Below are 21016 nucleotides of genomic sequence, written 5' to 3'. Positions count from 1 at the left end.
CACACACACACACACACACACACACACACACACTCTTAATCAGAAAGAGCTGAGCTAACTATCACCTTACACACACACACACACACACACACACTAACACACAAATCACCACGAGGAACCTTATCCTTTTGTTTGACTTTAAACCCAATGATTAAAAGTCCACAATTCATCAAGTGTTAAAAGCCATTAAACAATACCCAGGTTCACTAACAGACCACTTCCATTTAATCAAGCTGCACCATATTTCACACAATACAAATTAGTCCTCTAAATATTCCTGTTTTTTTCATCAACTTGCTGGTAAGACAGCAAAAATGTTGAAACACACTGTATCTCACAGTTTTAAAGAAAGTCTGGATCTGCACCAACGTTGATTCTTCTCTGATCTGTTCCGCATCCTTCCTCCAAGTTTCATGGAAATCTGTCTCTCTGTTTTTGTGAAATCTTGTTCACAAGCACAAGGTCACTAGAATGGGTCCCCGCGCTTGTGTCACAGTAACATTGACTTCACTGCATTTACATGTCAATTATAATCACTCTTCATTTTAAGAATTTGTATAAAAACACATCATCTTTGATTGAAATATGAAGTATTCTTATTTGTCATTCATGCATTGGATGTTATTCTGATGAACAACCATTGATTATGGATTTGGTCACACTTTACAGAATAGCCCTGACCTCCAAACAAGGCCACTATCAAGTGACAATAAAGACAACAGCTAATCCTATCAAGATAAAGTCCTGACTGTGATTCTGACCCTTTCATCATCCGTTCTGCACTCACTCCCTGCACAAAACCTACATCCAATTTCACACAGTGCAAACACATTGCAAACATATCTGGCGTGTCAGTGAGACTTTTTCCTCTTTCTCTTTTCCCAGCGGTGAGTCACAGGGAGAGGAACGCTCAGCCCCTGCTCAGCCCTGTGTTTATATGTGGCCTGTCCAGACTTGATCTCTCATCCCATCATCACATGCACCAACGTATGCAGTGACTGATGAAGACACTGCCACAAAGGGCTCCCTGTGACTCGTCTGCCTAATGCTGCCCACTCAGTGAATTCTTTTCCTGTCAGAACTGATGGTGAATCACACATTTTCTCCCGTTTATATTTATCAAATCCACTGTGTAGAAGCTGACAGACAGAACGCACAATCAATAAATCCCCTCAGAGCAAACGCATGTGCCCCGTTTGACAATCACTCTCGTACCAGTTGTTCTAGTTAACATATTAATTTGTGGGGAATCGACCATGACTCTAGGCAATAGAGCATGTCAAAGAGATAATGTGCTCAAATACCCAATAATACAGCTTCAGAGTATTGATTTCATCCAGCAGTGGTTTTGTATGGGGCCAAGATTGTATCAAAAGTATTTGTGATTGAGATTTGTAGGTGTAGATGATTTTTCCATACACAAATCTGATCACACTGATTTTTTACACCTCTATAAGAATGATTACACACACAGGGATTGAGATACAGTTGCACAACCCTCATACCACACACACACACACACACACACTGCTTCAAAACCGGCCCCATAGTTTTGGTTCTTCCACGGTGGAACAGGTTTGCGCAGCTAATCTTGGGGCTTTTTTTGACTTCCATTAAGTGTAGACAGCCTCACTAAAACCTTATCTTAACTACACCCTAAGAAATGATGCTTGGACCAGGATTTGGTGCCCTTGAGGTCTACTGGTCCTGAGAAGGTCAGTGTCAATACTGGAAAAGGTCCCGAAGAGTTTATCATTATTGCTACAATACTGGTTCTTCCACTTTGGGCTGGAGAAACGGAAAATTGTATCTGGTATCTGGCTTTTTGGGGCATTTCAGGCTCGATTGTTATACAACAAAAGAAAGGCTGAGAGTGGAGGGGACAGACACACACACAAACACACACACAGACACACAAAGTCCAGTTGCAGCTCTACTCAGTCTGATCACTCAACCCACAGAGTCAGACAAGTGCACACTCACTGCTCCTCTGGTCTCACGTTGTCACGCACACACACTGCTGCTGCAAACACAGACACAGACATACACACAGACAGACACACACACTCATGCCCCCCCTTTCTGTAGGATCTATTAGCCGTGCCAAGCATCCCAGCAGCCTCGTCCATACTGCTGCACGTTTCAGTTACTGTCCAGCGGCCAGTCAGTCCTGTCATGCAACACACACGCAATCTTCCCTCTCATTATCTCCTGTTTGCTTTCTGTTCCTCTGAGTCTTTCCCTTCAGTCGTATCAATGTGCATGTGACAAAGGATCTGAGAGCTTATTCAATTCATGGAGCCTGTTTTTTTGGATGGAGGCAAGAGAGAGAGAGAGAGAGAGAGAGAGAAAGAGACTTCTAAACCTACAAATCCTGGAGGTGTTAAATCAGATTTGAATTGCAGTCAGGGGGAGGACGAGAGCGAGAGGAAGCATGAGTGGGGGTGGAATAAGACTGCACAGAGATGGAGAGAGAAAAGGAATATCAAACCAACGACAAAAAATCTTCTCTCATCCACATTTTCTTTACTATGAGAATTTCCCATCCAGGCATTTTTCTCCTTTCCTGTGTATGAGATTTTCTCCACAGCTCAGAATTTCTTTGGCTTGTTCTCCATGAACCAAACGCCTGGACTTTGGCCACTTCATTCTCTCGAGGTGTTAAAGTATGTTTGAAAGACTCTATTGTTTCAATGGCCTGCACTGCACAGTGGACAATCGAACACCTTACTGTACAGATGAGTTAAGCTAGGCCAATAACAGAATGTAGTCATCCCTTTTTTTCTTTTGTGAACACGTTTAACAACAGAAGCTGATTCTGATTGATGGAACCTGACTCTAGATTTTCACACATTAGTGAACACTTTCGAATTCTAACATCTGTTTATCAGCACTGGTCTTTGTGAAGGAGACGGTTGCTGCGCCTGGATCTCCAAAACCGTTTATGTTTGCAAGAATTGTAGTTGTTATGGTAATGGTGATAGGTTACAATCTGGGTACTTTCTCTCACCTCAATAATATGAAGTGAAATTATTAGAAGACACCAGAGTAGAGTTAGAATTACAGATTTAAAAATCTAGTAAGAAGATTTCCAGTCTCTTAAATAGTCTCCTTCTCTGAGTACCTACATTCTCAATTCTCTATTTATTCATAAACAAAATTCAATTTGTAGTGACGTATAAAATCCTTGCAACAAATTCCAAAAAATATATGTTTAATCACCGTGCGATAATAACCTAACTGAAGACAGTCGAGCAAACGTGCAGTGGCTGAAAGAAACAACAGTAAATGATTTTATGCTGCTCTGAGACTTTCATTTAATAGCTCAGAATGTCAACTTATTTATCTATTAAGGATTTTCTGTGTGTAGCTCAAAGCTAACTTGATTAAAACATGTCAATGTGTAGTTTATATAAGATGCTTGAAAAAAGAAAACTGGTCATTTACTGAGTATATTAACCCACATGGGCCCGAAGCACAGCTCTGCAGATCACATGAGGTATACAGCGACAACTAATATCTCATCTTGGCAGTGCTGCTTTAATTCTGTTGCATGTCAAACAAACATGCCCGAAAGATAATAATACCGGATCATAAGCTTAAAATCTGATTCCTCGTAAAAAAAAAAAAAGCCAAATAATTCGGTCTTCTGATTCAGGAAACACATCCACGTCAAAAAACTGGCTCTTCATCCATGTGGTTTATTAAGGAAATTAAAGAGAGAAAAGTGAAATAGATCTCTGGATGGAAGTGACAAATGTCCCACAGATGGGTGACCTAAAGGGGCACAGTGTCCTCTGTGCCATAGATTAGTTGTTTGGTGCCATCCAGTCTCCAGTATGTGCCTGTGTTGTGATTTGTATAACGTGTACTGCCGTCAGTTTCCCTCCAGAATAGTATAATAATGAATTTCTTTTCTGTACTTCAGGCTTTTTGGTTTGACTGTCTGCATGCAAGTTAGACAAAGCATCTTCTTTGTATACAGATCCATTGTTGTAATAAAGTCATGTATTCAAGTAAGGACAAGAAGTTCTACCATCGGCATCATCATCAGACAACTGTGCATAAGATATTTCTTCAGCAGTTATATATACAGTTTAAATATGTTTATTTATGATCATGTTCAATCTATTACGTCGCCATATTTTGTCTTCCCAGGTCCCTTCGATTCTTCTGGTTTAGGCACTAAAAGAAACACAGAGAACATTAACTTTAAGCATAAATGTCTCTGAACTGTGCTCATTTGGTTTGTCATGACTGAAGAACAGAGCTGGCATAGCGAGCCTGTCTGCACTGTACTCACACTGTGGTGGTGATCTGTCCGGGATTTTTCCTGTTTCCAGCAGCAGCCACAGATCTGAGCATTTCTGTGATTCCCAGCGAGTCACTGCATAACTGCCGACTGAGGAGGCCACTGAGAGAGGGAGGGGAGGGAGGCTTAGAGGCTGCATTAACATCGCTCCTGTATGCAAATACATTTTTGTCTAGTCAAGGTTTCACCTCTCACCTATTGAAATGAGCAGGCTCCACTGAAGAGGATAAGGAAGTTTCCTCTGTAAAGCCGTTTGAACGGCAAGTAAACCAACAGCACCTACAAACATAGCAAACGCCACATGAGGTGCATTAACACGTCACTGATACCTGAATGTTTGTTTCACTGAAACTTCCAGCAGCAGGACGAACATTAAAACTTCCCGTCAAGAAGGAAGGGTTGATATATTGTACATATCTCCATATGTTTTATATTTTATTATATTTATTTATTCTATTTTGTACTTTCACTTACTCTTCTGTCTACCTTTGACAATCTGCTGTCAATTTTGTTTGAAACTCTTGTGCATTTTTGATACAGCAGCGATAAACAATTCACATCAGAGCTTATATTATAATGAAACTGAAATAACAACGTGACCATCAGCCTCATATGAAGAAAAACATTCTGCTATGGTTGATACCACAAAGCACTTGCAGGGCACAGCTCCCCCCTGTGGTGAACACTGGTCAAAACAATGCGTGTTTTATTTCTGTAATTTCTTTGGTCTTTATTCTCCATTTGTCTAAAGACATTTTCCTCAGAATCATTTATCTGAAGATTTGCCAGATTATGGACTGATGTAGAGACACTGGAATAAAGGAATTACTAACAATAGTAAAAATATATTATAATAATAAACTACTATTCACATAATACTTTTCAAAGAACACGTTTACAGACAGAGACAAAACATGCAGTGCAATTATAAACTGCAACAATAAAACAAACTAAAGTTAGAATTGATGTTTTATTAATTAAATACAATTATAAATGATAAGACAATGCGGGTGGATGAGAAATGACACTTACCAAGTACAAAGCTGCCAGTTCCCTTCATGAAGGCGCGAGACTGACAGGCAGCATAAGTCTCTAACCCCTGAGGAGGAGAAACTTAGCACATGATTGTTTCTGCTGGAACATCCACATACTGTTTTCCAAGATATTCACATATTACAGAGGTGATCTGTACTCAGTGTCCTCCGGGGACAAGAGGCAGAACATAATAAACCCACCGGATGTTTGGCGACCAGCGCATCGTCCACTCTGGTCAGACCGAGATTCACCATGTTTACTCCCGCTGCTAACGTTAAACTTGCAGCTGTTAGTTTGTCATTGAGACAATGTTTGATATTATAAAACCATGTGTGTGTCTTCTCTGTGATGTTATACAACTTCCGTGTTTGCAAGAACAGAATCTAAATCATGAGAGATTACAGCAGTTTGCTTGAACTGCTAGCGACATCTAAAGGAGGGGAGGTGGTACTGCAAACTGTCACTACAGGACATTTGTAAAGGTGTTGACAGGTTACATTTGATAAAGTCCCAAAAACTGTGTAAAGTAAAAAATTATGATCCCAATCAGCCTTAACCATTGTTGTCTGTATTTACAGAAGTTCAGGGCAGAGAATTGAATCTTTAGGAATTCAGACGAGCAGAAGAGAAGTGTTAAAAATGTTTTTATACTCTTCTATTTTCATATTTGAAGCCTGTTCATCACTTTCTTCAACAGTGGTTGTTTGCATGCTATATAAATGAGCTCTGACCTGACCTTTGTAAAAGGATGAAGATAATTATTAAATCTGTTACCTGGTATTTAAAAGTTAATCTGGTCCTGTTTTTCACACATTGAATTTAGAATTTAGAGACACCATTATTATCCTGTCAGGGCAAATGTGTTTTTTTTCTTTAATCACCATCATTGTAAATTAATCTTAATCCATTAATGGGTCTTACAACAGCCTCAGCAAACAGATTGTCACATGAAAGCTGGAGCTTAAATAAAGTTATCGCAGTGACCTGTGTCTGCTACGTGGAGAAATCAGGTCTGCAATGACACACTAACCTCTGTGACCCCCTCGGTTGAACTTTGACACCGTGGTGATCTGGAGAACACAAAGTGGAGATGTCCAGCGAGAAGAAGAAGAAGAAGAAGAGGAAGACGTGAGAGCTGGAGAGAAGAGAATCCAACTACCACTGAGGTAGGAGCAACAACACAGAGGCTCGAGTTACCAGACTGATGCAGCTGAACATCTGCCACTTGTTACATTCAAGAGACAGAAGAAATATTGGACAGACTTTAAGACTTTAGAGATTAAAGTGATGAACCCCATGTTTTTAAATAATCAGCTTGCTGTAATGCATACAAGGACACTGGATGGACACTTTCTTTTGATAAACAAGTTTCCATGATCTGTCCATGACTGAAAGTTTACCCACAAGTCAAAAGTAAAACTATTCCTCTGTTCCAACACTGTACACTAATGAGAGCAGTCTTACAGCTTACTTATAGAAAATATACAGAACTTACTTTATATTGCATTTTTTTACCCAAGGACAAAACCCTCCATTAACAAATCATAGTCATATACTAATAAGTTATCATGCAAGTTGGAAAACATGTATTTAGAGATGTATCTTCTTCTCCTCCTACACTTATCAATAGTCAAGTCCAACAGATGAGGTTTCATTTTATTTATTGTCATTTTACATTGGAAAAGCAACTGTCAGTAATCCCCAACTGTACTTCCATTCACATATTGTAGCTCTTTATTTCTAGGTGATTAATGCTTATATTCTTACAAAACAAAAAGATTCCAGACACGATCTGTACACGCTGTCCAAATCACCCCTCCCTTCAGCCCATCTACGACAAATACGCTAAAATGGGAGCCATGGTTTAGTGCAGTGTTGAAAACCTGTTCTCACTCACACACACACACACACACGCACACACACATAAGAAACAATCAACAGGTCGCATGTACACGTGGGAATAACATGCGTAGTGTCTGGACTCCTCACCTAAGACACACAAGGACACGTCTAAGCAGGTGTGCACTGTGGGTAATACAGGAAGGGCAGGCCGTTAAGGACAAATTTGAACAGAACAATTTCACTCGGACTGCTGTGTGTTAGAAAAAAGCAAGAATTGCTTCTGCCTGTAGAACCACTGTACAAAACAAAAGTGGGGTAATTCAAGTTTACGCTCCCATGGAAGATTTTAGTGACGATGATGGTGTGCAGTGTTTTCATGGAACATCTGGAGGGGCAACAACCAGGAGGACTCTTCAGGATGAGAAAAGTAAAATCAAAACTGAGTAACAAGGGATGAAATGTTCAGTCCCCCTCCCCCATCCATAAAAATGTGACAAAAAGGCCCCCACTCTATTATCTGTTTACCTTCAAATATCATCAGGACAAAAGCACATTTCACAACCGCTTGCTTTAAATAAATATATAGCTCAATTTCTTCAAAAAAATAACCTTAGAGCAAACTCCACAACACACACACACACACCATAACCCTGCAGATGCAAGAAAATACCGTGAAGAAGACAGGCGTGTGTTAAAACCAAGCAAAGTAAGACTGACTGGAGGGATTCAGTGTGTCAAACCACAGAAGAAGAGCAGACTTTGGTAAAGATCATTTCTTCCATTTAGTTTCCATGTGATTGAGGAAATTTGTCTTGAGAACACAGGATAATTATTTTCATTAACAGTTTATAACTTTTGTGATAATGGAAAAAGATTGACTTCAGTACCGAACATCAGGAACAGCTTCTAAAACAGTCATTTTGAAAACACAAATGTTTTAATGTATATATAAGTCTAATCAAAGTGATTGAAAAATAACTAATGGGTGGAGAAAACCTCTAAAGAAAAAAATTAAAGCCTTTACTTGGCAACTACTTTTATTACAGAACAGTGAAAATTTTGAACCCACCAGTTTGATTAAATATGAAATTTAAAATTGCGTAATATGGCCCCTTTAAGAAGAGAACAGACATAACGTTAGTGCGGCCTGTAAACCATGTTAAGCATTTCAATGTCCTTCAGTACATATTGGCAGCAAATACACATACAAGCATACATACAAGCATACATACACATACACACACACACACTCACTCACACCCACACTCAATACTGGAAGTGTGGTTCAATCAGTGAAATCTGTCTGATGCGTGTCGTGGTTGGCTGCGTGGAGAGTGCGACAAGACAGGGAGGCGGCGGTGTCGATGACCATGAAGACGGCAGCTGTGCACACCAGAGGTCAGAGAGGGAGCGATACAGTGAAAAGGTCCATGTCCCATTGTACCAGCTTGAACGATGGGTACGGAATCCCCCGTTCGCACAGACGTCGCCGCACCCAAGCGGCTGGGTGGAGGAGCGAAAAAGTGGATGAGGACAACTGTCCATCTACGACTGTGGTCCAAAGAAGCTTGTCCAGTTCAACAACAAGACGACTTGTTCCCCCTCACACACAAAACCATAGCAGCAGGTTGAGCTCGAGGGTGTGCCCCCCCCTCGAGAAAAATAAAGACAAAAACAAACAAACAAAAAATAATAATAATATTAATAATAATACACTTTCCCCGTCATCCAAATGAAAAGCAAGCTATGGAGAACTACCAGTTCTGGGAAGTAGCCGATGTCTTTTTGCTTTATTCTTCTTTCCTCTCCTCCGTCTTCTGGACCCCCCCGATTCCAAACAATCAAGCAACCAATATTGTCCTCCGTCATTAGTCTCTCGTCATCAAATTTCCCCATCTAGCCCTCCATACCTGCTCCCATCCCACAAGTCAAACCCTGAACCCCCCCCCCCCCCCCACCCCAATTCTCCCCCATCCTCTCCCAGGTGAGGATGAAGGCCGATCATCGCTCGGGCTCTGACTCCAGGGCCAACACTCGCTTGCGCTCGCGACACTGCTTCTTGTGGGCAGGCCAGTCCCTCTGCTGGCACTGGGAGCCACAGTAGCGGGCCACCTGGCAGCGACCGCAGATGTTGAACTCCCGGAGCTGTGAGAAGACAAGGAACATTTCAGGATAAGAAAACAAATCAACGTGTGAACGGGCTTAAAACGTTTGATTTTGTTACAATTAGACTGGAAAATCATGCAGGTTTCACAAGATACCAGTTATAGTACATACCCTCCTTTCAATGAGTGAACAGGGAGGATAATGACACTCATAGTAGGTACAGGAGCACTCCTCTTCCTCCACCAGCTCCCCGTTAGCGTTGTAGTAGCGTGTGCGGCTTAGCTCGAGATACTGTTCTTCCACAGGGTCGGCCGGCACCTGTTGGATGGCCAACCAGTACAGAGACTGCTCTCTGCACGAGTAAGGGAATACGAGGAGAAATATTACAGCAAAACATATAAAGTAAGTAACCACAATTTTAAGAACTGCTTAACCAGAATAAGGGCTTTACGATATGACTTCAAATCAATATAATGATTGTTTCAATCTTTTACCTCGATTATAATTAAATAAGGATTATTTTACAATATTTTTTCATTAAACGATGATGTCAGATCAAACTGCGACGGTCATGAGTGCAGTAAAATGTTGGACTTGTTTTTTCTTTTTCCCCCCAATGTGTTTAGATACGTGTAACACTTGTAGGAAAACCCAGGTTACAACATTTTACTAACTAATATCTCAAGTAAACAAACCATTAAGAAGACTGGAAGACAAAGAAACCCAAAAACGTTTGTTTTAAAGGATAAAGTCATTTTTCTCCAGCACAGAAACAGGCCAGCCTAAAGCCCTTCATAAATCAAACTGGTTTCATTTATGGAGAAAACTTGTGGTCGTACCTTTGTTTGCTGGAGATCTCCTCCGGTTTGGGGCTCCAGCCTACTGGCACCAGTCGCAGGTTGTCTAGCCGGTTGTCCACTGTCACAGAGTTGATGTGGATGACTTGAAAACTGGGTGCAATTCCTCCTCTGTGCTTCTCCCTGGGTCAAGACATGGATCCAGATGTTAAGTGTTGTCACTTACAAACTAACCGGCGCTCATCAATGCAACAACATTGTTGATGGCTAGTGACACTACATAGATTTATGGATGCGGAGATGGATGCTTGCTTGCTTCTACAAGACCATGAGTGCTCACCGTACAAAAGATCAATCAAAACATTCACAGCAACCAATCAGCAAATCAAAAATTATAAATTGTTCTCCAATCACACACCAGCAAGATACCAACTTATTTTGAAGTTTTGCTGATAGCTGAAATAGGTTATCTTAGATGGCAGACGAGGAGGCAGCTACAGTGCTTAGTTGATCACAACCAGAACAATCCCGAGGGGTTGAACAGAGAACGTTTGACAGCACAGACCGCTAACTACAGATACCCTAATAAAAACCTGTCTATCGTTCACTTGAATGAAGAAATTACTTACCAAAGCAGCTCGTGCAGCGGCCTCCCTGCCCAGCGGCCTTTACCGATGTCAAAGGCGTAGGCAAAAATCTTAGCTCCGTTGCCATCTGCATCTACCTCCATTCGTGCCTAGAAAAACAAATATAAAAGTGTATTATCAGAAAAGAGGGAAAATCAAACTCAACAATAATTTTGCAGATGAAAAATAACGTACCTCAAAGGCATAGTTTTCCACAAGCGGTATGTCCTGCTCATCAATTAGTGTGTATTTCGTCTGGAATGAGAAAATTTAGAGATAAGACAAACCCGTAAAAAGCACAACTCAGAGCAACATATTATCATGGTCTTATTTAACACAATGCCAATATTTTAAAAATATTTACTTGAGGCGCAGCCAGTGTGAGAACCATATAAACTTATAAAATAGTATATGAGCAACAAGCAGAGTCTCATAAACAGCTACATGCATTTAAAACTTTCCCCCTTAGGCATTCATAAATAGAGTAGGATCTTTCTACTTTCAACCCTAACCCTTTTTTGGGTGGTGGGCAAATGTCACTTCTTCCCAAGGAGGGTTTGTGCCTATTGCAGCAAAGACTGTTGAGAATTGTGCAGTTTACCTAGTTAATAGAGAAACAGCACAACTTCTCAAAGGTGACATGTTTGCAGAGACCAGAAGCTGAGGATATGTTAAAACGTTCCTCTTCTGGAACTTGCACTTTAAGTCACAGTTGCAACACAGGCATTAAAAAGATGGGGTCTCTCTTTTGAGTACAAATAAGTGATCCATATCAACAAGAAAATTAGCTGAATGGACCTTGTGAACACCAAACGGCAGGCAGCATCTAAAACGTTGACATTAACCACATTTGCACTCGAGATGGAACAAATTCGTATATAAGTAGCAGCTGGTTTCAACCACTTCAGATCAGCCTGGGCTCTGTCGGGAGGTGGGACACTACAGCCTCATGGAGCATGGTTCAACTCAGCCGAGGTGATGTCCACAAACCAAAAGGTCGAAACGTGACACTGCTGCAACAAAGCGAACCGTGTGGATCTAAAACGACCATCGTGACGCCATGTGAAGTAGATGTGTGACTGCAGCTTAGGAGCAGTGTCCCTCAGCAGGTGGGCGAACTGAACTGTCTGCACCGTTTATCCCCAGTGTGAGAGTCTTGTGACACCAGCAGCCAGGAGCGGTTCTTCACCGACGCTCAGCTGTAGTTCAACAACGCGACACATAACGTGGTTTTTTCACATTAAACGATAATAACACAATGCAGGTTTATATTCACAGCTGCAGAGCGGCGTGTGTTGTGTTGCCGGTGCTTTGTCACGTTGCACAAAAGAATCAGTTGATGGAGCATGGCGGTGGCTTCCTCATGAGCAGCCCTTGTAATCCAAATAACAGCTAGCGTGGCACTGCTAACTCACCCGCCGAGCGTCAACACGAGCCCCCGCCGACAAGCTAACAACCGTCTTCACCGTTTCTACAACACCCGACACCGGGAATGACAAAAACACAATCCATGCCTGGACCTCCGTGACGTTATTTCATCGTTTAATGTGAGCCAACATAGCTAACTTGACCCGCTAACGTGCTAGTTAGCGTTAGCTTGGTAGCGAGACTGTGCGGCGGCGGCGGAGGAACACAGAAGCAGTCTGGCTCGGCACGGCCGGCTTCTCTAATCCACTCAAAAGCGGCTAAAATAGGCGCCGTTCAACTGCTCCCGCGTCGGCAAAGGCTTGATAAACATCGACGCGGGAGACAAGCAGCGGCTCCTCGGCTCCAAATGTGTTTTTACCAGCGTCTTTTGTGATCCCCGCGGGCCCTCCCCCGGCCGCACATGGCAGCCCTGAGATCCAGCTCACCTTCCCGGCCACACGGCCGAGCCGCACGATCCCCAGCTTGAAGTCCGACATCGGGAGGGACGGGCGGCGGTGACAGGGAGAGGCGCGGGGTCCGACCTGAACGTCGCTCGGGTGTTAGCCTCGCCGGGGCAGCCCCTCGGCCCCGATGCCAGTTTGGGTGGACCGGTCGGGTGTTCGCGCTGACTCCGGGTCTGTCCGGCAGCAGCAGCTCGGTGACACACACACCGCTGCTGGCGCAGGAGAGCCGAGCGAGCTGCTGAGGAGGGGGCGGGGCGCGACCAGCCGCTAACCGCACCGGCCAATCACAACCGACGTTAGGTTTTTTAACTCCGCACGCACGACCGCGCCGCCCAATAGAAAACGAGTATCTCCCAGAAGCGTCTCTTTTAGGCGCTACGTCATCACACTCTCGTGACCACGTCCATCCATTTTCCCGCGAAATGTTTGATGCTGGGTGGGATCACGGACCTTTATTAAAATGATCACACAGGACGTCACCGCTCGTGACGTTTACTGTGGATTTAGACCTGACGCAGGCCTGTGAGAATGTGTCTCTACACCAACCTCTGCTGGGAGGCAACACGAGATGAGTAATGAAAAGACATCATGCAGTTACTCGTGAAAGCTTTAACTTTATGTACACGAGACATAACCAATGACAAGATTTTCAAGTCTTTCTTCCTTCTGTTTAAAAGAATAATAACTCAAAAACAGTTAAATAGCTATTATGGAGAAAGAAAGTACTGAAGTTTTGTTTTAATATCAGATGTAGACATCAATACCTGTGAACACTTGTGTTTGTTCTTCACTTGCCTGTGATTGTTGTCTTGTTGAATACAAACTGCAGTTGACTGACTCTAAATTCCCATGATTCTTTTAGCTGGGTTGGTTATTGAGTTATGTTTTACCAAACATTTTCCTTTCAGAGTCTGTATTTTTAAATCTCGTTTTTTCACTGTTCTGTTTCCCCTTCTGAACTTTAAAAAGGGTAAATCACAGCCAAAGCACATTACTCTTCAGATCTAACTGACTTACTATTTTTTGTTGCTTCTGTGGGCTATGGTATCTTGTGTTTATTAAATCATTTGACGGCAGGATTTAATTTCCACATCCAAACATGAGAGCAGGCCACTGGGGCTCCATGGGTTATTATTCTATAAACCCTGCTCCTAATATTCTCCAAACGCCCTGATAAAAACAAGAAATCAGCTGGGTGGACTTCAGTCAAATTATTTTAGCACAATCAGCACACTGAAGAGTAAAGTCCTTGGTCAAAAAGAAACCTACAAATTAACTCTCAAGTCAAAATACTTGAGAGAAACACAATGATCCACATTCACATCCAAAATAGCAGCTGAGGATAAACTGGGGATGTGCAATGACTGAAATGTGACCACTGTTTGGGTTCAGTGTGTAGAATTAAGTGACATCTAGTTGTGAATGTGCATGTTGCAGCTGAATACCCCTCATCTGACCCTCCCCTTCCAAACATGAAAAAGAACCTGTGGAAAACTTCAGTTGTCATAAAAACTCAAAAGGTTTTTAGTTTGTCCAGTCTAAGTCACTGTAAAAAACATGGCGGCCTCCGTAGCGAGGACCCATTCCCCATGTAAATATAGAGTATATAAATATAAAGGGCTCATTCTAGGGTAAAGAAAAAACAATTCATACAAGTTAGATGAAACATCACTAGTTTTATTTTATAATACATTTCTGCCAATAGATTGATTTCACCTGAATCTTACACACTGGACCCTTAAAGCAGCTTGCTATGTGCATTCATCTGTGTAAATGATCTCCATTGCCTGACTTCTGTCATGTGGTCAACAACATTTTGATTTAAAATCACAGCACATCTGTTCAGTGATGAAGGGGAATCCGTGGCTCAGTCAGTGAAGTGGTTGAGCTCCCTCTGGAGGTGGAGAGATGTAGCGAGAAAAGGGGTAGATCAGAACACCAGATTAAAATTGAGTTGTGTTTCCAGACCAATTTTTTTCAAAAACGTTACATGTGAATGGATAAAGATGGTCTGGAATCAACATCTCAACACCCTCATCTACTTTCACCACTTTACTCAGGCTACTTAAATTGGTTTATTTAAGAGTATTAAATAATAATTGGAGGGAAATCAGTGTGTCATTATAAATGAGTTATATCTAGTTCACCATTAAGATGAACAGTCAAAAAAACATGTCTGTCGTCATTTTTTAGACTAAACCCACCTCTCTCAATTTTTTCAAGGTAAATATAAAGTAGCAAGCAGGGACTTCCTATATTTTATGTAATAATATTAATCAAAATAATTACATGTAAATCAGAATCAGAATCACAAATACTTTATGAATCCCCAGAGGGAAATTCATAAGTCACAGTAAGACAAATAAATGGAATAAAATGCAATAATGTACATTTAAAATAGATGTCCAAGTTTGGATTTTACTGGGTGAAATATTAAGCATTTCATCAGACATGTGACATTATTATTTATTCTTTTGTTTATTGATCATTTTTCCTGCATCCCTGTCAAGATGGATGCCAGTAAGACTCCTGTGTTCAGATCTCTCTTCCAAACACAAACACAGGAAACTCTTGTTTGACACACGATCTGATCACCTGCACTATATTTTGTGTGTTAGTAGTTTTACCATCGACAAGACAGCCTTTCATGACTGTGTAACAATGGTACCCCTGTGCTGCTACTGTTCCTGTTTCAAAGCGAAATGTGTGGAAACCCACCCAAGGCATGATTCTGTCAATAACTCCTGTATCAAGTTACCCACAGACGAGGGGGCTGGGAGGAGTGGGAGATGTGTTTGTTACTTGTGCTTTGAATTTTTTGGACTTCTGAGAAGTCCTTCTGCAGAAGTCTGTGATCTTAGTTCAGTGTGAGAAGGGGACTGTGACAGAAAAGGATACAAAATTTGAAACTTTCCATGGGATATCTTTATTTTCGTTAGTTTTATATGATACTGATTTCCCTCTGATTGTTTCTGGATATTTAATAACTGCCCCTGAAATAAAACCATCATCTTTGTGGTGCCACACCTGACACACCAACACCTCCAGCTTCCACCAGACTGCACATATTAGATATTAGATTAGCATTAGATGATGTTAATTTTCCTCTCTGGAACAAAGGGCTTCCCCAGACACTGGGTGTAGCTCATTATTGCTTAACCGAACTGTCTCCTCTCTGAGGTGTGGTCACACTTCTCATCCCTGTGTGCTCATGATGAAACGGTATCTATCACAGCTATCCACCCTGGAAAGTTTAATCATACTCTCACAAACACAAACATTGGTGTCTGTGAATATGAGATTGCTTTAATAGCAAGTAAAATATCATATAGTCAGAAAATGGACATTTAAATCTATTGTCTGTCAGTCAAAGGAAAGTGTAAAGCACTAATTCCTCACACACACACACACACACACACAGTGAAACTCTGCATATATGCTGATCCGTAAGACAACATACAGGCCTGTTTTACTACTTTGTTTAGAAAGATCATTGATGCAACACTAAACAATGTCACACTATGTTGATTAGAGTTGCTTTTTCTGTGTTAAACCCTCAATAAAAGACATAGAAATCAATAATGTATAGGTTTAAATCCTGTGATTTGAGTTTTAACATGATAAGGACTGCACTTCAGTTTCAGTCCTGATGCATTCATGTTCATAATATCATTACAATCATCCTGTGCCACTGCACTTTAACATGTCATACAATCCACTACAGTAAAAAATATATATAATGTACATACTCAGCATTCTTAATTCAATTTTCATTCTATTGCCTTTCTTTTAGATTTGTTTGTATGTACATCTATATATCTATATCTATATATCTATAGATATAGATGTATAGTAGGTTGATTCCTGCTCAGAATGCGTTTCCCTGTTTGTTATGAGGAAACACTATTTACAATAGCAGCAGTTGTTTCTGGAGCTCTGACCTCTGGTGTCCGTGTTACTTCCGTGTTCTGCTCACCTGCTCCACCGGTGTGAAGGTGCGACTCTCCGCTGCTGCTGCACCTGCTGCGTTATTACCGCGTCATGTCGGAGGAGCTCGTACCGTGTGAACTAACAAACTCCCGCTCACCGAGGGAACCACCGGGGGATTCTCCGTGGATCGAGAGCAGGAACATGGACTGCGAACAGCCCATTTTCTCCGTGTTGAGCGGCGGCGGTGCCAAGGACAGGACGACAGCGGCGGCGGCGGCGACAGTGGTGGTGGGGGACACCGCGGTGAAGAGCTCCGGCGGCGGTGGGGGTGGAGGAGCAGCCTCTCCCTCCGATACCGAGTCCGGGATCTTCTCCGGTGAGAGTGAGGTCTGTGTGGAGCACGAGTCCGAGCTCGACTGGTTCTGCGGCACCGAACAGAAACTCATCTGCTCCCACTGCGCCATAGTGGGCTCCTGCCGCGGACACACCGTGACCCCTCTAGCCACCAGGGTCACAGCGATCAGGGTGAGTGTGTGGACCAACTCTCAAACTGCGGTTCTACTTCTGTCATGTCGTTTTGACTTTGCCTGATTTAGAGTTTGACAGTTCAGGTAAATATATTTCCTTTACTGAGGGCAGAGGCTGATCTAGGAATTTTCTAAATTGGGGGCCATTAAGGGGGCCACAATTTACACATCATCATTTGTGCAACATCAATGCATGAGAAAGTTTGTACAGTTTTGTTATAGCCTATTACACCTGTTTTTTAACATTTTATTTAATTATAACAAACAATCTGCGTTACGTTCTACATATGTGTGTCAGATAAGCTACACAGAAAATACACTGATTGTTCTAAAAAGCTAATCAATCTTTTTAAATAGATGCTCAGTTGCTATTCTCAAAATCTTATTTGAAAAAAGTTTATGAAATAAAACTTTTAAAGTAAACTTTCCCCCCTTGTAGTTACACTCCCTGCCAGTAGGTGGTGCTGCAGCCCCTCCAGCTTTAAGCAAAGCCACACATTATCGACTAAATAAAAATTCAAACTCCTTAATAAATTGTCATGTTTATTGTTAGTATTGTTCATAAGTGTGTCTTTAAGACTACTGACAGGTAGGAGGGGGGCACTTCAGGGGCCAATCAGATTACGGCTGCCCATTTCAGCCCCTGTATTAATGATTTCAGTTGATAATAAGCCAAGAGTGCTCACTAAAAACATGTGGGAATTCAATTTTCAACAGTGTTATATGTATTTAGTTCATCGTTCCTTGTTGGGTGTGTCACGGTTGTCACATGGCTCTGTTCTCTGATTCCACTGCATGGTATTTGAAAAGACAGGATATTCTTGTTGAGTCTCCAACTGATCATATTAAGGTGTTGTGGTGGGGCTGGTGGTGTGTATGCGTGTGTGTGTGTGTGTGTGTGTTTGTAGAACGAACTGGTGGATGTGTGTGAGAAAATGCAGCTGCAGGCACTGAGGATCGAAAGGTTCATCGACCAGACGCTGATAGTCAAAGAGCAAAAGCTCCAGGTGAGAAATGCCTTGATACTCCACTCTCATTCAACCACACACAATAATACAATAATAATCACATAGAAACGTTGCTAACAACTCTTAATGACACATGTTGCTCAGTGGTGCCCACACTGTGTCTCAAGTATTGACATTGGGTGGCTCACCTTTCTGAGTTGGTGTATACGGATTATCTCTCCTCTAACAAGACTTGTTGCATTAGGGCTGCAACAAAGTACTTTTTTCCCTAAGAATTAACCTGAGGAGTGTTTCATATGATCAGTCAATGTATTGTTTAGTGTTTAAAATAGTGAAACATACCACTGTAAATTGATTAGTAAGATAATAATAGAATTAGTTCACTCTTCATGTATACCTTGAAATAACTATTGAGTTTGCTGATATTGTCAATTTATCACCATAATGCAACAAAGCAAAGATTGCCTCCCTTTCACTGCACCTATACTTATTAATCTCTGTCAACAGAATGGGTCTGCGGAGGTCAGATGTGCAGGGTGTGCATGTATAGTGTAACAGAGCAAACCAGACCTCAAGCAAAAGAGAAAAACGAATCATACTTCCCTCCAAGTTTCATGAAAATCCATTTACGACTTGTTTGCAAAATTCTGCTCACAAACAAACAAGTAGACAGAGAAGAATCTCCTTAGTGGAGGTACTGTGATAATCACTAACACACAGACATGTGCACTGTGTCAAGAGTAGACGTTACTCTGTATTGAAGGTTTGCAGAGGGAATAGTTTAAGACGCCATTTCTTCCTTCCCCTAACTCTCATCTTTAGCATTTCTCCTTCTCTCCCGTCTCTTTCTGAAGGCATCTGCGAGCAGGGCGAGGGAGCAGGTGCTGGCTCAGGTCAGCGCAGCACGGGAGGCCCTGGAGGAAGAGGAGCAGCGTCTGCTGGAGGAGGTACAGAGGGAGGAAGAGCGGGTGGAACAGTGTCTCCTCACCCAGAGGGCCCACTGGAGCCAGGCCGTGGTGAATCTGTCACAAACACGTTCACGTCTGGTTCACACGCTCACGCACACTCCTGACGCACAGCTAGTGGTAAGAGAGCTGGGTTGTTGTAGCAGGAAGGGGGAAGTTATAATAACAGAATCCTAATAATGGCCATAAATGACTGAATTATGTTCATGTCCAGGAGAGTAATCTGTTGTTTCCTGTTTCGTCTTTCAGATTAGCGTCCAGGACATAGTTGAAAGGTAATATTTTATTACACGACAGGCTTGTAAATATTTTCTTTATTTGCTCAGGACGTACCAGAGAGGTAATATATCTCATCTCTGTGTTTGTGTGTTTGTGTCAGGGTGGAGGAGGCAGAAGGGGTCGGGGAGCCCTGCGATACAGAGCAACTCAACCTGAACCCAGGCTGCAGTGACAGCAAGCTGCTGAGGGGTCTGTGGGCCACGGCGGTGATGCTCGGTCCAAATGGTCAGTAGATTTTTATATTCAGCTGTGAATCATCCTGTTGCTTCATGCAAACATGACAGATCCAGTAGTTAAATGGTGTCTTTTGTTATTTTGTAATGCAGCAGTTTGTGACATACTCTCATATATATATGTTCCTAATCTTCTTCCCACAGCCTATGGATCATCATATTCAAAGTTTGACCAGCGCACTGTGAGCCCGCTCCTGTCCCTGTCCGAGGACTCCTGCACTTTGACCTTCCTCCACAAGAAAGCTCGCCAATCCCCTCTGTACGACCCAGCACGATTCGACTGTTGGCCCAACGCACTGGGTTCACTGTCCGTGTCCTCAGGCACCCACAGCTGGATGGTGGACGTTGGCCAGAGTGGCGCCTTTAAGATCGGGGTCTGCTACGCCTCTCTGGAACGCAAAGGCTCCGGGAATGACGCGCGGCTCGGTTACAACACTCAGTCCTGGGTGTTGTCTCACTATGACAGGGACTACTCCTTCTGCCACGCGGGGGAAAAGGTGCCCCTGCAGGTGGTGAGGACCCCCAAGAGGATCGGCGTGCTGCTGGACTGGCCAAGTCAGACGCTGTTGTTTTACGAGCCAGACTCCTGCACCTTGCTGTACTGCATCACACGAAACTTCACCGCCCCGCTGCTACTGGCGTGTGCCGTGACAGACCGCAGTATCTCCATAGTACACTGACTATCGCCTTAGTACACAGATTGTGCCATATGACAAACAAATACTAAATAACTTTAAAGATGTGAAGAATAGCAAGGAAGAGACTTTGTTTTATCTCCAGACTTTGCATCAGTTCTATTTATTCTTTTGTCTTTGTTAGAGATGCTTTTTTACTGGTTGTGATAATTTGTCTGTTGATCATATTATGCAGTAGTTGTGCTATTGTGCCTGACAGTGATTGTTTTTTTACAATGTTTTTAATATGATTCTTTATATAATCACTTTGAACTGTGTAATGATGTAAAAGAGTTATTGATTACACTGGTTGATCCAGGACTACAAATGTAAATGTTATGTTATATTCTCAGTAATCTGACAATATAACACATCAAGTTGACTGTTCGATTTTCTGACTCTTATGTTAAACAAAGTTAGTATTTTGTAATTTTTTTCATTACTATAATATTTTCTTTGAGATCAAAAGCATTGTGTTTGTTCTGTTGTGAAACAGCTGGGTTTAGTTTTACTTGCAGTAACATGGCACTCAATAGGAAGACATGTGAACAGAATGATTGTAAATGATAAATACTTGTCGTTCTCATTGAGTTTTGTGTCAATCTGAAATTAAAGGTTTGAGGTTGGTTGTACCTGTTTACAAAAACCTGTAACTGTGATTTCCTCGTCTCAAAGTTATATTATATTCTTCTTCTTTAACATTAATAAAAAGGGGCAGTGGGGGGGCATGAAGATTAGAGAAACAGACTTGTGAATAAATGGTTCACACAAAAACAAAAAGGACTGAAAAAAAAGGATAAACGCACAAGTGGCCAATCTGGAAGTGCAAAATAACTCAGAAAGAAATTGTG

General features: G+C 42.0%; 3 protein-coding genes and 1 long non-coding RNA gene across 5 annotated transcripts; 1 reads left to right on the top strand and 3 right to left on the bottom strand.

The window, feature by feature from the left end:
- Nucleotides 1-3681: 3681 nt before the first annotated feature.
- Nucleotides 3682-5742, bottom strand: tmem141 (transmembrane protein 141). Its single transcript, XM_020107251.2, has 5 exons — nt 5548-5742; nt 5345-5411; nt 4508-4591; nt 4304-4414; nt 3682-4185 (listed from the first exon to the last, which is right to left on the bottom strand). The coding sequence occupies exons 1-5, from the start codon at nt 5599-5601 to the stop codon at nt 4124-4126; spliced, it is 378 nt and encodes a 125-aa protein (XP_019962810.1). The 5' UTR covers nt 5602-5742; the 3' UTR covers nt 3682-4123.
- Nucleotides 5743-6991: 1249 nt separating this feature from the next.
- On the bottom strand, nt 6992-12844 carry zmynd19 (zinc finger, MYND-type containing 19). The gene is made up of 6 exons (XM_020107250.2): nt 12572-12844; nt 10914-10973; nt 10722-10828; nt 10135-10275; nt 9467-9647; nt 6992-9334 (listed from the first exon to the last, which is right to left on the bottom strand). The coding sequence occupies exons 1-6, from the start codon at nt 12620-12622 to the stop codon at nt 9191-9193; spliced, it is 684 nt and encodes a 227-aa protein (XP_019962809.1). The 5' UTR covers nt 12623-12844; the 3' UTR covers nt 6992-9190.
- On the top strand, nt 11658-20824 carry bspry (B-box and SPRY domain containing). Of its 2 annotated transcripts, none has more exons than XM_069513516.1 (7): nt 11658-11827; nt 16585-17044; nt 17955-18053; nt 18869-19099; nt 19229-19254; nt 19359-19483; nt 19636-20824. In XM_069513516.1, the coding sequence occupies exons 1-7, from the start codon at nt 11790-11792 to the stop codon at nt 20169-20171; spliced, it is 1515 nt and encodes a 504-aa protein (XP_069369617.1). In that variant the 5' UTR covers nt 11658-11789; the 3' UTR covers nt 20172-20824. The 2 variants fall into 2 exon arrangements, with proteins under 2 accessions (XP_069369617.1, XP_069369616.1); XM_069513515.1 differs by lacking the exon at nt 11658-11827 and adding an exon at nt 13019-13161.
- Nucleotides 14246-16707, bottom strand: LOC138405380 (uncharacterized). The gene is made up of 2 exons (XR_011239112.1): nt 16566-16707; nt 14246-14483 (listed from the first exon to the last, which is right to left on the bottom strand). It is a non-coding gene; the product is annotated as an uncharacterized lncRNA (long non-coding RNA).
- Nucleotides 20825-21016: the final 192 nt, after the last annotated feature.

Source organism: Paralichthys olivaceus, chromosome 18 (assembly GCF_024713975.1).
Source record: "Paralichthys olivaceus isolate ysfri-2021 chromosome 18, ASM2471397v2, whole genome shotgun sequence".
NCBI classification, from domain to species: domain Eukaryota; kingdom Metazoa; phylum Chordata; class Actinopteri; order Pleuronectiformes; family Paralichthyidae; genus Paralichthys; species Paralichthys olivaceus.
Note: the sequence above shows the minus strand (reverse complement) of the source record. Positions and strands in the feature narration are given on the sequence as shown.